Source organism: Juglans regia, chromosome 3 (assembly GCF_001411555.2).
Source record: "Juglans regia cultivar Chandler chromosome 3, Walnut 2.0, whole genome shotgun sequence".
In the NCBI taxonomy this organism is placed as follows: Eukaryota; Viridiplantae; Streptophyta; class Magnoliopsida; order Fagales; family Juglandaceae; genus Juglans; species Juglans regia.
In genome coordinates, this window is record NC_049903.1 from 34,444,790 (window position 1) to 34,462,450 (window position 17,661).

At 36.8% G+C, this 17,661-nt stretch overlaps 3 protein-coding genes across 8 annotated transcripts; 2 read left to right on the forward strand and 1 right to left on the reverse strand.

Moving 5' to 3' along the window:
* The first annotated feature begins 5,809 nt into the window (after positions 1–5,809).
* On the forward strand, positions 5,810–6,991 carry LOC108986261. Its single transcript, XM_018958826.2, has 2 exons — positions 5,810–6,085; positions 6,249–6,991. The coding sequence occupies exons 1-2, from the start codon at positions 5,921–5,923 to the stop codon at positions 6,732–6,734; spliced, it is 651 nt and encodes a 216-aa protein (XP_018814371.1). The 5' UTR covers positions 5,810–5,920; the 3' UTR covers positions 6,735–6,991.
* Positions 6,992–11,226: 4,235 nt separating this feature from the next.
* Positions 11,227–12,662, forward strand: LOC108986260. 6 transcript variants are annotated; one of them, XR_001995342.2, is made up of 6 exons: positions 11,239–11,305; positions 11,423–11,527; positions 11,636–11,744; positions 11,874–11,965; positions 12,086–12,183; positions 12,308–12,662. XR_001995342.2 is itself a non-coding variant. In XM_018958825.2 (5 exons), the coding sequence occupies exons 2-5, from the start codon at positions 11,729–11,731 to the stop codon at positions 12,447–12,449; spliced, it is 348 nt and encodes a 115-aa protein (XP_018814370.1). In that variant the 5' UTR covers positions 11,227–11,305; positions 11,636–11,728; the 3' UTR covers positions 12,450–12,662. The 6 variants fall into 6 exon arrangements, 2 of the variants coding, with proteins under 2 accessions (XP_018814370.1, XP_018814369.1); XM_018958825.2 differs by lacking the exon at positions 11,423–11,527 and having other exon boundaries at positions 11,227–11,305; XR_004801110.1 differs by having other exon boundaries at positions 11,235–11,305; positions 11,432–11,527; positions 11,874–12,183.
* Positions 12,663–15,536: 2,874 nt separating this feature from the next.
* LOC108986292 (probable WRKY transcription factor 70) lies at positions 15,537–17,390 on the reverse strand. The gene is made up of 3 exons (XM_018958869.2): positions 16,914–17,390; positions 16,634–16,738; positions 15,537–16,232 (listed from the first exon to the last, which is right to left on the reverse strand). Exons 1-3 carry the CDS (start codon positions 17,243–17,245, stop codon positions 15,737–15,739), a joined length of 933 nt encoding a protein of 310 aa, XP_018814414.1. The 5' UTR covers positions 17,246–17,390; the 3' UTR covers positions 15,537–15,736.
* Positions 17,391–17,661: the final 271 nt, after the last annotated feature.

Sequence of the window (17,661 nt, forward strand, 5' to 3'; positions counted from 1 at the left end):
AGTGGAAGAAACCGAGCGAAAACTGGGGAAAAGTCAACTAGGATGCAGCAATGGACCAAAGGAAGAAAGTGATGGGAATTGAGATTGTTATAAGGGATGAGGAGGGGGAAGTTTTAGTAGCTATTTGTGGCCAAAAAGAGCATGTTCATACAGCAGCAACAGCTGAGAGTTAATCCTTATGGAGAGCTATAGAGATTTGCAGTGATCTTAACTTCAGTAGGGTTGTCTTCGAAGGTGATGCTCAGATCATAGTCAAGGCCATTAATAAAGAAAATATAGAATTTCCAGTTTATGGGATAGTAATTGAAGATGCAAAGAAGGTGCTCAAGAACAGAACAGACTGGAAAGTACAATTTGTGCATAGAAACTCTAATGAGGCTGCTCATATATTTGCAAAGAAAGCTCTAACTATAGATTCATAACAGATATGGATAGAAGATTTTCCTGATTGTATTAGTCAAACTATAGGAATCAATATGAGATGTAATGACAACAATTTTTATCAATGAATACAAAATTATACGGGTTTGTTTTTTTTAAAAAAAAAAAACTTTCAAGGTTAAATAAGTACATTTGCACACCTGTCTGTCTGAGACATTCTTTCAAGCCATATAATAATAATTTTTGTACGTTACATCATCATCTTTTTTGCCATTGAACCCCTTTGATTGATACATATATATATATATAGATAATCTCCTCAAGCTCACTGTAAAATGTTGTTTTGATGCTAAGTTGTTAAAGCTTCAAATCAAAATAGAGCAATTATGGCAAGAAACATATTAATAGAGCTATGTTTCGCAATTTTATTGAAGTTCACGCCTTCGATCTCTTCAACTATAGTCACTTCATTGAAGTCCACACATTCTCTTTTGATTGTAGCCTTTTGTAATCCATGGTGCTTTGTATCTATCATACTCAATATCCTAGATTCCTTTCTTTTTTCTTGATGCCCATTTGCAGTCAATAATCTTCGTGCACTTGGGCAATTTAACTAATTCTCAAGTTTGATTCTTACTAAAAGATTCAATCTCTCCAGCAAAGGCAAAATAAAACAATCAAATAGGAATAGGAATAAAGTAAGTGACAAAAGCAAGCTGCTCAGAGTTTCACTATTTTGAGAGTACATAGATTAGAAAGAAAGATGCATGGAGGTCATACTTTACACAATGAAACTAGAGAACAAAAATCAAAGAACAGTGATGATATATAGATTTGGATTTTCCAGAATTTATATTCAAATTTTGATGCCTACAATGGAAAAAGATAAACATACAATGAAGTAGGTTCTCCAGCATTTATGATTGTCTGGATAAGTTTATCGAGCAGCACTAAATACTTAATAAATGTTATGTGAATAATTTTATGTATTTATCTCTCTCTCACTCTAATATATATATATATACACACACATATATTTACTGATTGATCGACGAGAGGACATCATATATCTATATACACAAAAACAGAATGATAATTACAGTCGCAAAAATAATAACAAGGGGATTTTCTCCTCCTCTCTACCCTTATGGCAAGCCTATAAGGGATCTCTGAGGAGTGAGTGAGAGAGCCCGACCAAGGCCTAATGACCCTCCTCTGAGAGGAGTCTGTGGGTCTCTATAGAACACTCAGTCCATAAGCAAAACTCACCCATGAAACAACCCAAGAGTGAGAAAAGTAAACGATAGAGGGCAGATGGGACTCATCACCTTTACACCCCCCATTGACACCCAACCCTCGGAAACCTGTGCAGGCAGGTGGGCGGGAGATATAGAGAACCCTTGATCTCCTAACAACAGGCATAAAGAGGGTTGACGAGGAACGTTCGCAGGGTAAAGTGAATCAGAGAGCTACGCGGCATTAATAATGGCGCAACTCTCCGGACTCTACACCACATTAATGATGCCGCCTCAAGAGCCACGCCGCATTAAAAGATTCTAACTAAGTGAACAGTTGAATTGACACGAACTCCCTGAGGCTATGTATGTGTTGTCCCCACCCAAAAATCTAATATAAAAGCTGACATCCAAGTACAAAGAACTCTCTTTGATCCCTCTACGCTATTTCACAAACTACTAAGGAGATACAGACTTAAGCATCGAAGACTTCCCAGCCTCCACCAAGGCCCGCCGCTATCTATGTTTTCTTTAGCGTGCCGATGAAAGACCCAAGACTCAAGTTGCTAGAACTTGACTCAAATGTGTACTAAACACAACGTTAACAAATTTATTAAGTGATTTTGATTAGAGTAGTTAGAAATAATTTTAAGAGATATTATAGATTTTTTGAAATGGGTCAACAAATTAGTAAGAACCTACCTATTCATACTATTAATGAAAGAGAGCCCCTCTAGACCAGTACATTTATAGGATTTACACCCTCCAATAAAAAGATGACACATATTCAATCTAGACAAATTACGGCAGGAGCAATACATCAAAACAATCTCCCTCTCTTTTACTCAAGAGCAGTGCTACTCTGCCGCTCAGAGTGCACCGCTCCATCTTACCACTCTTTTTATTTTTCTTCAATTTTTTTCTTCATATTTTTTTGACATTTTAAAATATTTTTTAAAAATATAAAAAAAATTATCAATATACTAATAGTCACTTTCTTAACTATTAAATAAAGAAAAAAATTAAAAAAAAAATTAAAATGCATGAAGTGTCAAAATGAGGGGGCAAATGAAGTGGGCAAAGTAGCATTTTTCTTTACTCAGTCCGATCTCTCTCTCTCTCTTGAAGAAATGTCGAAACCCAGGATTTTACTTATTGCAAAAATCTCATCTGATACATTCGTTCCTCCAGAGTCTAACTTCCAACCAAAAAATGAATGATTTAATCTAAACAAAAGCTCCTGAAAGTTTGAATGACTCCGTATTAATACTGTTACTATTAGAGAATACCTTTAAACAGGCCAGGCTATCCAACCCCAAATAACAGCCTTCCAATAATAATCCTTCACATAAGTCCTTCATTTTACATATCCTTCATCCATCCTTCAGAAGATTAAAAACGCCACAAAAAGCTTCTGTAAGTCCCGTGCCCTCATCGTCTTCCATACTGACCAAACCCATAAACAAACCCAGAGAAAACAACTTCTATTTTTGGTGCCCCTTCGTCTTCCACCCTGACTAAACTCAGAGAATATATTGCCCTTTTTGTCTTCCACCTTGACCAAAACAAGCGACAGACTGATCTCGTGACCCCCAAGCACCCATCCCAAACCTAGGGTATCACGAGAATGTGGTGCATTAAAACCAAAGAAATATCAATGTGGTCCATGCATTCTAGCGAGTGGGAGAAGAATGCAAGCGTCCTGCAGAACCAAAGTCTTCTGAGAGAGAATAAGAAAATTAAACGACGAAACCCACTTTTCCTTTGCACCTTAAACAACACCTCATCTCACTCGGCCAAGGTTTATGCATCTGTCCCAATGGGAAAGGGAACGGGGAGCTTCAGAAAGAGGAGGAATAAGACCCACACCCTCTGCGTGAGGTGTGGCCACCGCAACTTCCATCTCCAGAAGAGTTGTTGCGCTGCCTATGCCTACCCTACCGCTCATAAGAGAAAATATAACTAGAGTGTAAAGGTGATCCGATGGAAGACTACTGGAACTAGAAGAATCCACCATGTTCCTCCTAATCCTGATTTAAAACAAAGACGAGACCAAATGGATATAAGATGAAGATCAATTATGAGCTAAACACAGTCATGTTTGTCAGGAAAATATCTGTTTTAAAATTCATTTTGTGCTTGTTAGAAAGATGATCTCTAAATTGCTATACTTGTTTTTTATTTTTTAATTGTCGCCATTGATTATGCCTATCAAGTCTTCAGTGGGGGGTGATGGAGGAAAAGCTTCAGTGGAGGGGGGCAACGGAGTAAGTCGGGGGAAGGGGGATGAATTAAGGAAAAGCTTCAAGAGTGTAATCAGATGAAAAAGAGTCTATTTTACTTTTTATGAAATATCCTACATGTCTTAATGCTGTAATTGGAGGTTGTTTATCCTATAAGACCAGCCGGTCTATTCCGAAGAGGAACTCTTACTATTATTAGTATTCTTGGCAAGGATGGTAAGTTTCGTTCCTCTTTTATCATTAAAGACAATAGCACCAATCTACACGGGTTGAAGCATTTGCAGGAGCAGCAATACTAGTGGTTTTTCGGTATTGGAACTAGTCTTTGTTGCTAGTGTTTCAATATTGTTTTGTCATATTTACGTCATTCTTTGATTTGTCGATCTGGTTTATGGACATGGTAGTCTCAATTTGACTGGCCAGTAAAAATTTAAGAGAAAGTGAATGGTGATGGAAGGGAAGCACCACGACCCAAATTCAAACAACACTGACCCTAACTCCATTGAAAATCTCAAAAAAATCTTAAAGATCGTCGGATGTTAATGGGGAGGATGAATTGGTTCGACGTCTCTAGAAAGTTTTTGTGACATCGATTTATAGAAGTGTCAATCCTATGCTTCCGGCCGGTATATAATGAAAATAATAGAAGACTGATATGTCAGCCTCCCATTGGATGGTGTAAGCATCCCAAATGCACCACACTTGTTTTTAAGAGTTTCCCTTAATGAAATTATAGAAAATAAAAATTCTACTCAGCAACTCTATACTACATATATATTAAGAAAAAAAATAAAAAGATAAAAATAATAATAGGTGTATAGTGGAAGGTGCTAAATAGAATAACTCTATAGAAAAAGTTAGGATCTACTGTAGCAATAGTGCTTATGGGTCATGATGCCGACTGATAGGGTGGAGTGACTAACCCTCCACTTACCTGTAAGTAGGTACGTGCATGCGCGCTTCAGTTTCAAGCAATTTTGAATGACCCCTTTTTAAATTATTAGGTAACAGACCTTTTTTTTTTTTCTTTTTGCGATATTATAAAAATGAGAAGAAGAAGAAGAAGAATCGTCATCATCATCTTCAAACTGTCTTTATTTAATAAATAAACAATGATCAGATAATGCCATGAATCGTGTTATATGAACCAAATAGGCCGCCGTGATCGGTGGGCATTTAATTCTTTTTATCTCGAGACGTTCTTTAGTACTCATTCATGCATCCTAGCTGCATCGATGATCAATATATATATATATATATAACCTTATTACAGGCTAGGCCTTGAAGTTTATATTTAATGATGATAATCACTATTCATTAACAGCATGATCAGTACCACTTCTCTCTTGATCTCTCAAAACTTCCCATGCATGTCAAGCTAGCTAGCGGAGATGCATGCCAACTTTTAGGCGTGGCTGGTCTGATATTACAAAGAAGTTGAATAAAACTTGAGTGGGAGGGGAAATGGCATGCATTGCAAAGATCAATGAATTAGGCCAATAAAACACAAGGGCCATGCACTGCTGTACGTACGTGCTTCTGCCAGCTTAGTTAAACTATATATATATATAAGCTAATTAGACAGATCATGATCAAGAATGTTCTTGCTCAAGAATTATATATTAAATGGACTCATGAGAGGATGCCACTGATTAGACCCTTTGCTGATTCATCCACTTCTCATCATCATGTGGTACAGTAAAATTATTAATTTGTTATTGTTGCGTAATGGGGAGGCATATAAATATGCCATTGTTGAGTAACTCCATTTCCATTACCATGCATAACTAGTTAGTGGATGTGGATGGGCCATTTGAACCTACTTTTTTCTGAGTTGTCCACTCTGCGATTTCCACAAAAGAACCCTAGCCTACGTACCCCATTAATATAAAACAAAAACAAATTAAATGCATCCCCTCGTCAGACAAACTTTATTACCATGGGCGGGCAGGCATGCATGCCAGAATAACAAAGGCATCACTACTCTATCGGGAGGATATATTTCCTTACAAATAAGCTTCTTTGGCTACCAAAACATGATGCCCCTTCATTGAAATTAGGATGGGAGTGGTGGTTTATTTGGACACCATATTGGTTCCCTTGAGCCTTTTTTTTACGTTGGGTTACCATGCCTATCTCTGGCACAGCTTCAAAAACATGCCCTGTAATACCACCATCGGAATCAATACATTAACAAGGAGAGCATGGTTTCAAGACATAAAACAGGTAATTAAGCCATGTTCGTGCTTGCATATATATGTATGTACGTATGTATGTATGTATCCGCTTTCATATTATCCCTTATAATTAATTACGTACAGTCTCTGCGAGGAGTATGTGCATGATTCGCTTGCGCTAATCAGTCTTAGCCATGCATGCATGGGCGCAGGGTGATGACAAGAAGAGTATGCTGGCTGTCCAAAGTTTGAGAAACGCTCTAATGGCGACCACGCTCACTGCTTCAATAGCCATTCTTGTTAACCTGGCACTGGCAGCTCTGGCCAACAATGCCTTCAAAGCAAGCCACCTCCTCAACAACCCTACTTTCGGATCCCAATCTGGTAGGATTCTTGTCGTCAAATTTGGGTCGGCATCGCTCCTTTTGTTGGTTAGCTTCTTATGCAGCTCTATGTCCATTGGATACCTGATCGATGCAAATATCTTGATAAATGCTTGTGGGGAATTCTCATCTCTTGGACACACACAAATCATATTCGAGCGGGGGTTCATGTTGGCTCTCATCGGTAACCGGGTACTCTGCATTACCTTTCCTTTGATGTTATGGTTGCTTGGTCCGGTGCTAGTGGCTTTGTCCTCAGTGGCATTGATTTGGGGGCTTTATGAACTCGATTTTTCAGGAAAATTAACAAATTAGGCGTCAATTAAGCAAAGTCGCCGTGAACGTACACTTGTATGTATGATTGTAAAACGACCTTCTAAATTATGAACTGTTATGATGCAAATAAGAAAAGCTAACCTGATTGAAAGAGAGAAGATCATAGAATGGAAAAGCTACTCTGTATTAATTCATGCGTATCGATCTGGCAAATTAAGAATGTAAGAGTCCGGGCAGCCGGACAAGTCGATTAATGCAGATCAAGAGTATATAATATGTAGTTGTCAAGCTCTGGAGATCAGTCTTTCGCTTTATAATTGTTTCTGATCACTCGTTATTCTTGTTTTACTTTTCACGTGCCGTTAAAATTATAACCCGGACCCTAGCTAACTGAGTAAAGTAACTGCTAATTCCGTGCAATTGAGAGAATATGTTTTGGAAGAAACGATAGTTTAACATGTATTGATCTTCATGTGGGTGGCGTCCCATGCATGAGCATTAATCATTGATGCTCATAATATATTAATATATATATATATATATATAAATATATATTATGCATATATATTGGGAGTCTACCGGCCGAGTCGATGCATTCATAACCGCCGTTTTCTCATTTACTGATCATTGGGCTGTAGGATTTGTGATAGGCCCAGCTTGGAATTAAAGATGTATCAAGCAATAATTGCATCGTTATTTATAATGAGCCTAGCTTATAAGCTACAATCTGATCAGCATGCAGACGATGCATGTAGTAGTAGTTGGTAGGCTCGTTAAAGCCATTCGTTTTTATGAACGGACTGGCTTAAAATAAGTTTGATCGAACAACCTAGCTACCCCGGCTCATTTCCTTGCTCCTTGTTCACCTACGGCCTCCTCTTTCTCGCCAGCATTTGATAATCAGCTTATCTCCTTAATGTAGTTTGCTACTTGTTCGCATGCTAGCTAGCTCGAACAAGTCATGAAGGGGCCGGTAATTCAATGGCTGCTGGGACAGAGGTCTGGGGCATCTAATTCCTACACAAATTGTGCTTCTTGCCGATAAAGCCGAGTCCGCTGGCCCATTATTATATTTGGTCTAAACCATTGTTCGTATACATCGCATCCTGATTTATAGTTGGACCTAACCCAGCAATCGGCGTTTTGCAGGGTTGTTCAAACTTAAGCCCCCGATCCAATTTATCTTATCTCATCTCATTTTATTTTTAAATATTAATTAAATAAAAATACTTTTAAATTAATCATTACGATTTTTTCAAATTTTTAAACAAAAAATAATTTAACTTTTTCAAATCTCAAAATAAAAATTATATTATAAAATTATATTCTAACAATATTTTAATTTTATAATATTTTTTATTCAATTTTTTTTCTCATTTCTTAAAACTCTATAAAACATTAGTTTCTTAGACGAAAATATCTTTACTTTTTCGGATAAACATAACCACGAACTCTCATTTTGATCTTCTACTTTAAATATTCATAAGACCCCACGGTACCAATTTTAAAAGCTATATGAATTAGTAGCTTTTGTAAGCCTAGAAATATTCTAGTGGCTTTGTGCCTTTTGCGGCTGCCAATATCTTGAAGCCAAGTTGTTCGAATCCCAGATCGATGTTGAGATTCGGACGGGGACGTTGGTAATTGTTGACACGATTCGAGAATTTTATACAAATTTGACACGAAATTTATCTGTTAAGATTGAGATGTTTAATCTGTTTGATTAAATGGGTCAAGTTAAAATTGACTCATATATGATCATAACTCATAATTTTGACACAACTCAAACCCGAATTAATGCAACATTTAAAGATAATTACAAGGTGCAAATCGATACCAAGCCAACACACACACACAAAAAAAAAGTGAATTGCGTTTGAGAAATGACATTTAATTGGATTAATATGGTTGACTTAATTATATTCTACCCAAATTCAAATTGATCACATGACTTTGAAACCAACGTGACATGCAATATGATCAATTTCTAACCCTACTACAACGATCTAGAGAGTCTCGTTGATAGTTCTATCTTATTATAGACTATAAAACACCAAATCTCCCACCTCATCTTTAAACTAACATAAGCTATGAATAAAAACAATGCATAAATTTGTTCATGAGAGAGTCTTTTACATTGAACATAAAGTAGTATGGCTGTTTACAAAACCCTATATAGGACACAGGTTATGGGAAGATGAATGGTTATTAATTAAAATAAATAATATTTATAAATCATTTTAAAAAAAATAAATAAATATGAGAGTTATAAAAAAAAAATTCAAAATAATTATGGAACGCTTGATACTGCGGATTCTAAACTGTACGTGGCATTATTCATTAACGAATGAAAAAGGTAGCTGGCTCTCAAACTGCCCAACCCCTTCCCCGGCCAACTGACCTGATAATTATTACCAACAGCTTTAATTTGAGTAGAGCCCGGCAGAGGTCTGGCTTCTATCACTTTTGTCGGCTTCGTGTATCTTTTATTTGTATGATTTCGTTACCAGCTCATCATTTTCTGCAGCTAGAGGCCCATCACTTTTGTCTTTAACATAAAGGAACAACCCCACTTTCACTGGCACGCGCTCGTGGGACTCATGTGAAACCCTCATTCCTGCTGATCACACGGCCACACCTGAGCCTGGGGGGTGTAAATGCAGCATGTTTCAAGCGCGCAGCAGCTTTCAAAAGATGACGGAGGTTTGGATGGTGAAAGCAGCCGGGTTGGTGCACTTCGTCTTCGTGATTCTCATCTCTCTGATCTTGGGAAAGCAATGTGAATGTCTTTTCTTCCTTTCACTCGTTTGATTTACTTTTGCTTTTTCTTCAATCTTTCTTTCTTTTGGCTGGTAGGCCATGGCACGGCCTCATGATCATGTGCATGATGCGTCGTGAAAAACGCACACTATAAAAAAAAAAGAGTTTTTATGATTAATTTATTGTAATTAAAAAATTATCTGTAATCAATTTTAATTATAAATAATTATTTTATTAAAATTAATTGATCATAAATAAATAATTTTCTTTTTAACGTGGTTACTGACTTTCACAAAGATAAGGTCAGTTTAGATTTATCGATTTTGAAATTAGATGACAGCTTCTCTGTACGTACGACATGCGAACCCAAAAACCTAACATCTATTCTATTATAAAAGAGACTATTCAAGAATGAAGAGTAGATTTTTGACCATTTTTATTTTCTCATTTTGCCCCTCCATTTTTCTCATTTTCCCTTTTTATCCCTCAATTTTTCTTTCATCCGCTCATAATTTTACATTTGTGGCCCTCTATTTAGTTTGTTTTTCCTTGTTATCCCTCCTTTTGCTTTATTTTTGTCTCTCCAATCCTTAACAGTAGCTTTTTTTACCATTTTTCTTTTCTTTCTTTGTCCCTTTCTTTTGTTGCATGTTAACCTTTTTGCCCATATTCTTACTTTCTTTGTCGCTTTTCTCCCTCACCTCCTTTTGTTTTATATGCATTTTTACGCATTTGACCCTCACTTTGGCTGTGATAGTATTAGGGTTTCTGATTTTGATTCTTTTTTAATGGGAATGGGTTTTGTTGCGGCGTTTGTTCTTGCTCGGCATCGATTATTTGGTCTTTTGAAGACTAGATTTAAGGATATGTTTGGCACTCTCACTATTATTCTTTATTTTATTATTACTTTTTACTTACTTTTCTATTATTTATTTTTTTTCACCTACTTTTTACTACTATTGAATATTTTATTATTACTTTTTCATTACTTTTTCACTACTATTCACAAACATTCTCAACACTTCTTAACACTTTTCACTATCCAAACGTACCTTTAGAGCTCTGTCTCTTTCTATCGATTGGCTCCTAGAGATTCATTTCTTCTACAGTGCAGTGGTGTGATGTTTTGTCAAGGCGAAGAGATGTATTGGCTGGTTGATGGGGGCGCTACAAAAGAGATTTTTGGGCTCTGTCTCTTTCTATCGATTTTAGATATCTTCTTTCTGAGGTCTAGAGAAAAAAGGTTGTCTCGGGATCTCTGTTTCTTGCCTTCCATGCAGAAGTGTAAATTTAAACCGGAAAAATAGTCCAGATCGGACCGAACTGGACCGGTTGGTCCGATTTTGAACCGGTCTAGTCCGAAACCGGTTCTTATATTGTGAAAACCGGTCAGATCCGGTCCGATTTCGATTCCGTAGTTTTTGGAACCAGACCGAACCGGACCGATTTAAAAAATATATATATAAATTAATTTTATATATTATACAAAATATTTATATATATATAAGTTTTATATATAATATATAATTATATATCACATATGAAATAATTTCATATTATAATTTATAAATTATAATATAAAATATTAATCTTGAATATCAATATTTATAATTTATTTGATTATATATTATTAATATAATTATATATAAGATAATGTTATTATAATTTATAAAATAAAAATTTAATCTAAAGATAAAAATTTAATTGATCATATACTTTAAACATAATATATATATATATTAAATTATTAATAACATTTTATCATAAGAAATAATATTAAAATAAAATACAAAATTCTCATCTCATCCTCCAGACATGCCCCGATCATTTCTCCCTCTCGTGTGTTGTGGGTATGATGTCTCGACTGGATTTGCTCTCAGTTTTTTTCTCTTGTTGTTGCCTATATATTTTTTACTTTTGGATCTAAAACAAGAGACTGATGTTGTGGTTTCTTTGTTGGTTGTGAGGTCTAAAAGAAGAAATGCATGTCGGGGTCTCTGTTTGTTGCTTCCCGTTGTGTGTTCTTGCCTTGTTGTTGATCGTTTTTTGATGTAGCTTGCCGTGGCCCATGTGTATGGTCACTTGGCTGGATCTTCTATTTATTTTTACTTTATGTTTTCTGGGTTATAGTTGGTTTGCTTCTGGATATGAAACCTCAGTCTCATGCTCTGTTTTTTCAGTTGATTATGAGCTGTAGAAGAAAAAGTTAATCTCAAGGTGTCTGTTTCTTGCCTCCCTTCGTGTGTTATTGGGTTCTTCTGAATCGATTCTGCATGTCCTTTGTCATGGGTATGGTCTCTTGGCTGGGTCTTCTCTCGTTTTTTTTTTTTTTATGCTTTTGTTGGTTAAATTTTGTTTGGTTTTGGATCTGAAACGAGACTATGATTATGTGTTTTCTATCTTTGTTGTATGGTGTAGAAGAAAAATTTCCTCTCGGGGTCTCTATTCCTTGCCTCTGGTCGTGTATTATTGGTTTCTTGTTGCAAGCTCATGGTTGTGATATGTCGTGGGTATGATATCTCGCCTTCATCTTATCTTTTTTTTTGTTTTTTGGTTTTGTTGGTTATATTTTGCTTGATTTTGCATCTGAATTGTCAGTCTCATGTTCTGTTTTCTATATTGGTTGTGAGGTCTGGAAGAAAAAGTTCCTCTCGAGGTCTCTGTTCCTTGCCTCCCGTCATGTATTCTTGGCTTCTTGTTGCAAGTTTCTGGTTGTGATCTATTGTGGGTATGATATATCGACTTCATCTTGTCTTCTTTTTTTATTCCATTTTGTTGGTTATAGTTTGTTTGCTTTTGCATTTGAATCATCAGTCTCATGCTCTGTTTTCTATGTTTGTTGTGAGATCTAGAAGAGAATGTCTATCTCGGGGTGTCTGTTTCACAGCTCCTGTCTGTTTGGGTATTCACTATCGTTTCTGCCAATCTTCTGTTGTGGGTATGGTCTCTTGGCTGGATCAAGACATAGCAGCTCAGAATAGATTATTCAACTGACTGCAGACCTAGACAAGTGGAAGCACCAATGCCACAAAGAATTCAACATCATTTCCATCCATATAGTAGATGAAACAACAACATAACTCTTGAATGTATTTATAACTCAACTCATGTGTAACAGCCACTTTCAGGGTCTTACAAAACATTTGGATGTTATATGTTGCTCTTAAGATTAAAACTATAATTTATATTCTCTGTGTTGCTTTTTTACTAGACTTATAATATCAAGCTATAATCTGTTTTGATATATTTCTCTTTTACTTAGTACACAAATAGAATATATTTTCAATCACATTTTGCTTATTGGTAAAAAATAATTATTTTCACAATATATTTTCCTCAAGAACGTGCCGTGCACGTTACTCCATATATATAGATAGATAACCTAAAGGCATCGCTTCCCTGGCTAGCAATGAATGCCGTCCTATACACGATGTATCTGATCTGCAGATCCACCGGGATAGAAAGTTGTTCTCGCTACGTGCTTGATTTCTTATTTTTATTCAACATGGATGGCCCGGCTTGTCAAATCCTCATTCCTAATTCTCACCGAGCAGTACTGCAGATAAAGGTCTACGACTACCAATCCAATTTAATTTATATTGATGTTGTCGGGTATATATCATTAACGTACAGATCTAATTCGTGAATCGATACCTGTACTCTCAAAATAATTTGGAGTGTAATCCGTCTGGTGAGAGATCACAGATCAAAAATTTAAATCTATCATTTTTATCAGACCGAATCGTTAATTATAGATACATGAGTACTGCAGAGTATGTTGATAAATCAAATTAGTCTGGCAATTAACCACTTTCTATCTAACGAACTAGAAGCCGTTTACTTGTTTCACGTGTCGGGGAATATGTTCGAAATTTAAGGCATGGAATTTCCACACACACGAAGTTTTCCTTTTCAACAGCTCACGTTCACATTTCATCATCCACTTATTGGCTATCACTCACGTCACAATCACCTTTTTATATTTCTGAGCGCTAGCCTTTAAGATATACTGACGAGATTCAAGCTGCCCCCATCGATGATCAGGACTGTCCTGTATATGTTCGTCATATTCACTGAACCTAGCCACATTCTTTCTGTATTGATTAATTCTACGTACAACTGTGAAGTGTGTAACTGTCGCGTAATCGTTTTGAAAAAGAGTGGGATCCACTATTAAAAAATTAATTTTTTTCATATAGATCCTATGTTTTATTCATTTTTTTCAAAGCGATTAAGCGACGATTACGCAATTCACGATTGTAAGTATATTTTCTCTTCTGCATTACTCGAATTTCAACAAATTAATTAATAGAAAATAGCGTCAAGGCATCTTTATCTACAAGGAAGATGCCAGGATTACCGTTAATTGGTTCCGTTTTTATTTTCCGCTTGACGTGGAGTGATTACTGTAGTATTCTTTAATTTTTTTTAATTCACAGCCCTACCCTGCAGGGACAATCCATCCCTTCCCTTCCATCTCCCCTATCCCGTAATGACTACCCTCCCCTCCATCTCCGATCCATTTTCGGCGCCGTCATCATTCTTAACCCCGTAGTTCGTCTCTCCATCGAGTTCCTTCATCTTGTAACCCCTCCCCTCCATCTCCGACCCCATCGAGATGAATAATTACAAATTTATACACAAAATTTGATTTAATAGCTTTTTGGTAGCATTCTTAGGTGAACTTTTAGGAGATAGATAAGTACGTAATTACCTGGGTCTCATTACAAGTTTATGTGGACCTGAAACTGAAAGCAAAAGTCTAACAACGATAATTCCACAGATAACAGAACATTGATTGCATAGATTAGAAAGTTTGTGCATTTGGTTCATATCATCAACAACTTCGTTTCATATAGACAATGAAACAACGATTATTAACATTAACAAAAAATAATAATAATAACAAAAGTTGCAATTTTCTCTATTTTTTGCTAAACAAACTCTTTAGTTTTCCTCTTTCCAATTGCTCCATATGAGATCATCAGTTTCTTGCATTTCTTATTAAAAGGTAGAGATGCAATGTAGAAAATTGCATACTTTTTTGCAGTGTTCTATGGACTTGGGTCGAGCGCGTAGTTGCACCAGATTTGTCACACTCTTATCATCCCTCTTAACTTCTCTACAATTCTAGGAAAGGATCACCAAGCTTGAAATTGCTTGCGAAGCAACCTTGCTAACACTATTTGATTTAGCCTCAAGCATTTTGACAAGCAGAGGAATGCACCTGGCTTCATCACCTACCAATCTCTTCATCCACGTTTAAGCACATGAACTAATCAGGGAAACAACTCAAAAGAAATCAAAATCTCCATAGAAACCGAGCCAACCAAATTCCTTAATGCCCCAATTGCAGACTCTTGGGGGAGTGGACCATCAAGATAAACCAACAGGCTCTAAACACCACTTTTTGAAACAATATACCATTGAGGGAGGAGAGGGGAGACGAGATGCGGGAACTCGACGGGGAGACAAACTGTGAGGCTGGGAATGACGACGGCGTCGAAAATGGGTCGGAAATGAGGTTGGAGATGGAGGCGAGGCGAGGCGAGGGGAGATGGAGGGGAGGGGATGGGTAGTCACTCCAGGGCAGGGGAGATGAAGGTAGCTAGGGGATGGGTAGTCACTGCGGGGTAGTGGCTGTGAATTAAAAAACTTAAAGAATGCCACAGTGGCCACTCCACGTCAAGCGGGAAATAAAAAAGAGACCGATTAACAGTGTAACTAGCATTTTCCTTATCTACAATTAGCTGCTGGGCATGAACTGATCATGTCATGCGCGCGTTTCCATTGATCTCCCCAACTTTAGGGGACGTACGTTGTCTTTCAAGGAAATTGAGCAATCATGAGTATCACGATCACTAAATAATACATCCACTGAATTATTTCCGGTATTAACTGAAAAAAGAAAAGGATATTATAGTCGCAGCATAAGTCGACAAGTTATATCCATCTTGGATTAATCTAGTCAAATAGTTTTCTGTTTAGAAACTCTCTGGTCCTATCTACCCAAACTTTGAGTATACAGAAAATCAATGGATTCTAGTATGAATTTTTATGCTAGCTTTAAAAAAATAATAATAATAAGATCGAGAAGAGTAAATACGTTGGCCTGAAAAATACATACAAGAAATATTTTGTTGCATTCAGAAAAGGCTACCCGTACGTATAATAAATATTACTACCAAAACGAACGCACCCATCGGAGTCTGTTGACTACCCAAAACGCATACTCCGATGGTTGCGTTTTTTGGGTAGAACTTACAAGGAAAACACACCAATCAAAAGTTAAAAGAAAAAACATCATCGTCAAAGTCAACTGGCGGCACGATAACCCCAGAAATCACATCCCCATTATCGGACTCTGATAAGACGGGCATGTGGCCGAATGGATCCAAATCCGGAGTCCGATCAGGGGATAGGAGATAATCGGAAGATGATGATTGATTGTGGGTGTGGGTGATGATATCATCGCTTCTAATGGCGGGCTTCTCTTCCTTGCGCTCCTGCTTTATTGATTGGAAGGATGAGATCAAAAAGTGGCTGTCTTGCTTGTTTGAGATGGTGTTGTCAAAACTCAGCAGAATGGAAGAGTCAGTAGTAGTGGGATCAGAAGGATCCTCATGCAGGATCAATTCAGGAGCCTTCAGGAAAGTTCTGCATGAGTGTTGCCCAATATATGTGGTTCGGTGCTTCTGGGGTTCCTCTTGGATTCTTTGCACATGCTTGGTTGCTTGGCATCCCTGATCAAATTTGTGAGTACACCTGTAGTAGTGCCTGCCATATATAATTAAAGTCACAAAATTAAAAAAAAAAAATACTTTATGTTAGGGGATACATTTAAAAAAGAAATCAAGGGATTGATCTATTAATTACTTTACCTTTTGTTTGGTTGTTGGTCGAATTAAAGCAAGATATAAAATATTTATATTTATATATAAATAACTAAATTTATTCATCATTTATTTTTTTTACCATCTTTTTATTATTTTATAATACCATATTAGATAATAAGTTTATAAATAAAATATAATAAATCATTTTTAACATCTCATAAATAATAAGAAAGATGATAAAAATTTAGATAATGAGAGCATTACTCAGGGAAAAAAAAAAAAAAAAAAGAGCTGTTCTTTTGTTTTTGTTCTTAATTTGTTGAACAATGAAATAATTAATACCTTGGAAATTTGGCGTTAAGGATTACTTTTTGTCCGTATTTTCTCCATGCATGGCCGTCATCCATCAGAGTGGCTGTGTCTTTTGTCCACGTCTGGGTATTCTTCCTGCGGGTAGTAATCAAATCGCGTTTAAAATCGTTACCAAATTCTGGAATCGACCCCTTTTGAACACTTGAGCGTACGAAAATATCAAATACTAGCTACTTGCTAAGTTTTCATATATATAATCATGTAGCTAAAAAAAAAACAAATACAAAATGATTATTAATACGAATGTTACCTTCTTTTATAACATCCTCTCCGATCCTTGAGGGTGGAGATACTCCTGCAACTCCCTTCGGAAGATTCCGACTTGGTGCCGTGGGTTTTAGTCGGAATCGGAGACATTAACTCATGATCGGGGTCGTCGGAATTCAATATCATGAGACTGTTCTGGAATGAATTAAGGATTTTGAGGAGAAGATCTTTGGCCGGGGGGAGAGTGGACTCATCATCTCCGAGCGAGTTACTGAGAAGAGAGCGTAGCTGAGTCGCCAATTGATGGCCTTCAATTAGCTGGTCAATGGCTCTTTTGGGTTTGGAGGGCAAGTTTTCAGGCCAACAGCACTCCATCTTCGTCTGATATTTTTCTCAGAAAGACTCTTGACTGAGAGAGAGAGAGATGAAAGGGGAGAGAAGAGCAGTGAGTGTATGTTGTTGGGGGCTTCCAAATTTCTAACAGAGGGAAAGTGTCTTTTTATGTGGAAAAATATGCCATCCACATGCGAGGAAGTTCATAGGAACCTATATGGGAAAATTCCACACCTTCAAAGGTCTGTGTTTACAAACCCCACTCGCATTAAAGCTTGTTGATCACATTCTTCACTTCTAGTAGACATTGGTTTGCCACGTAGGCGATGTTTTGAAGCGTGAAGTACAGAGCGCGTGGATAAGGTGGTTTGGAAAATTTACACAAATGTGAAACAGACGTAAGCGTGTTATGTCATGGTGCTGGCGTCACCCTGCTGGTTGCCACATGGGTAGCCTTA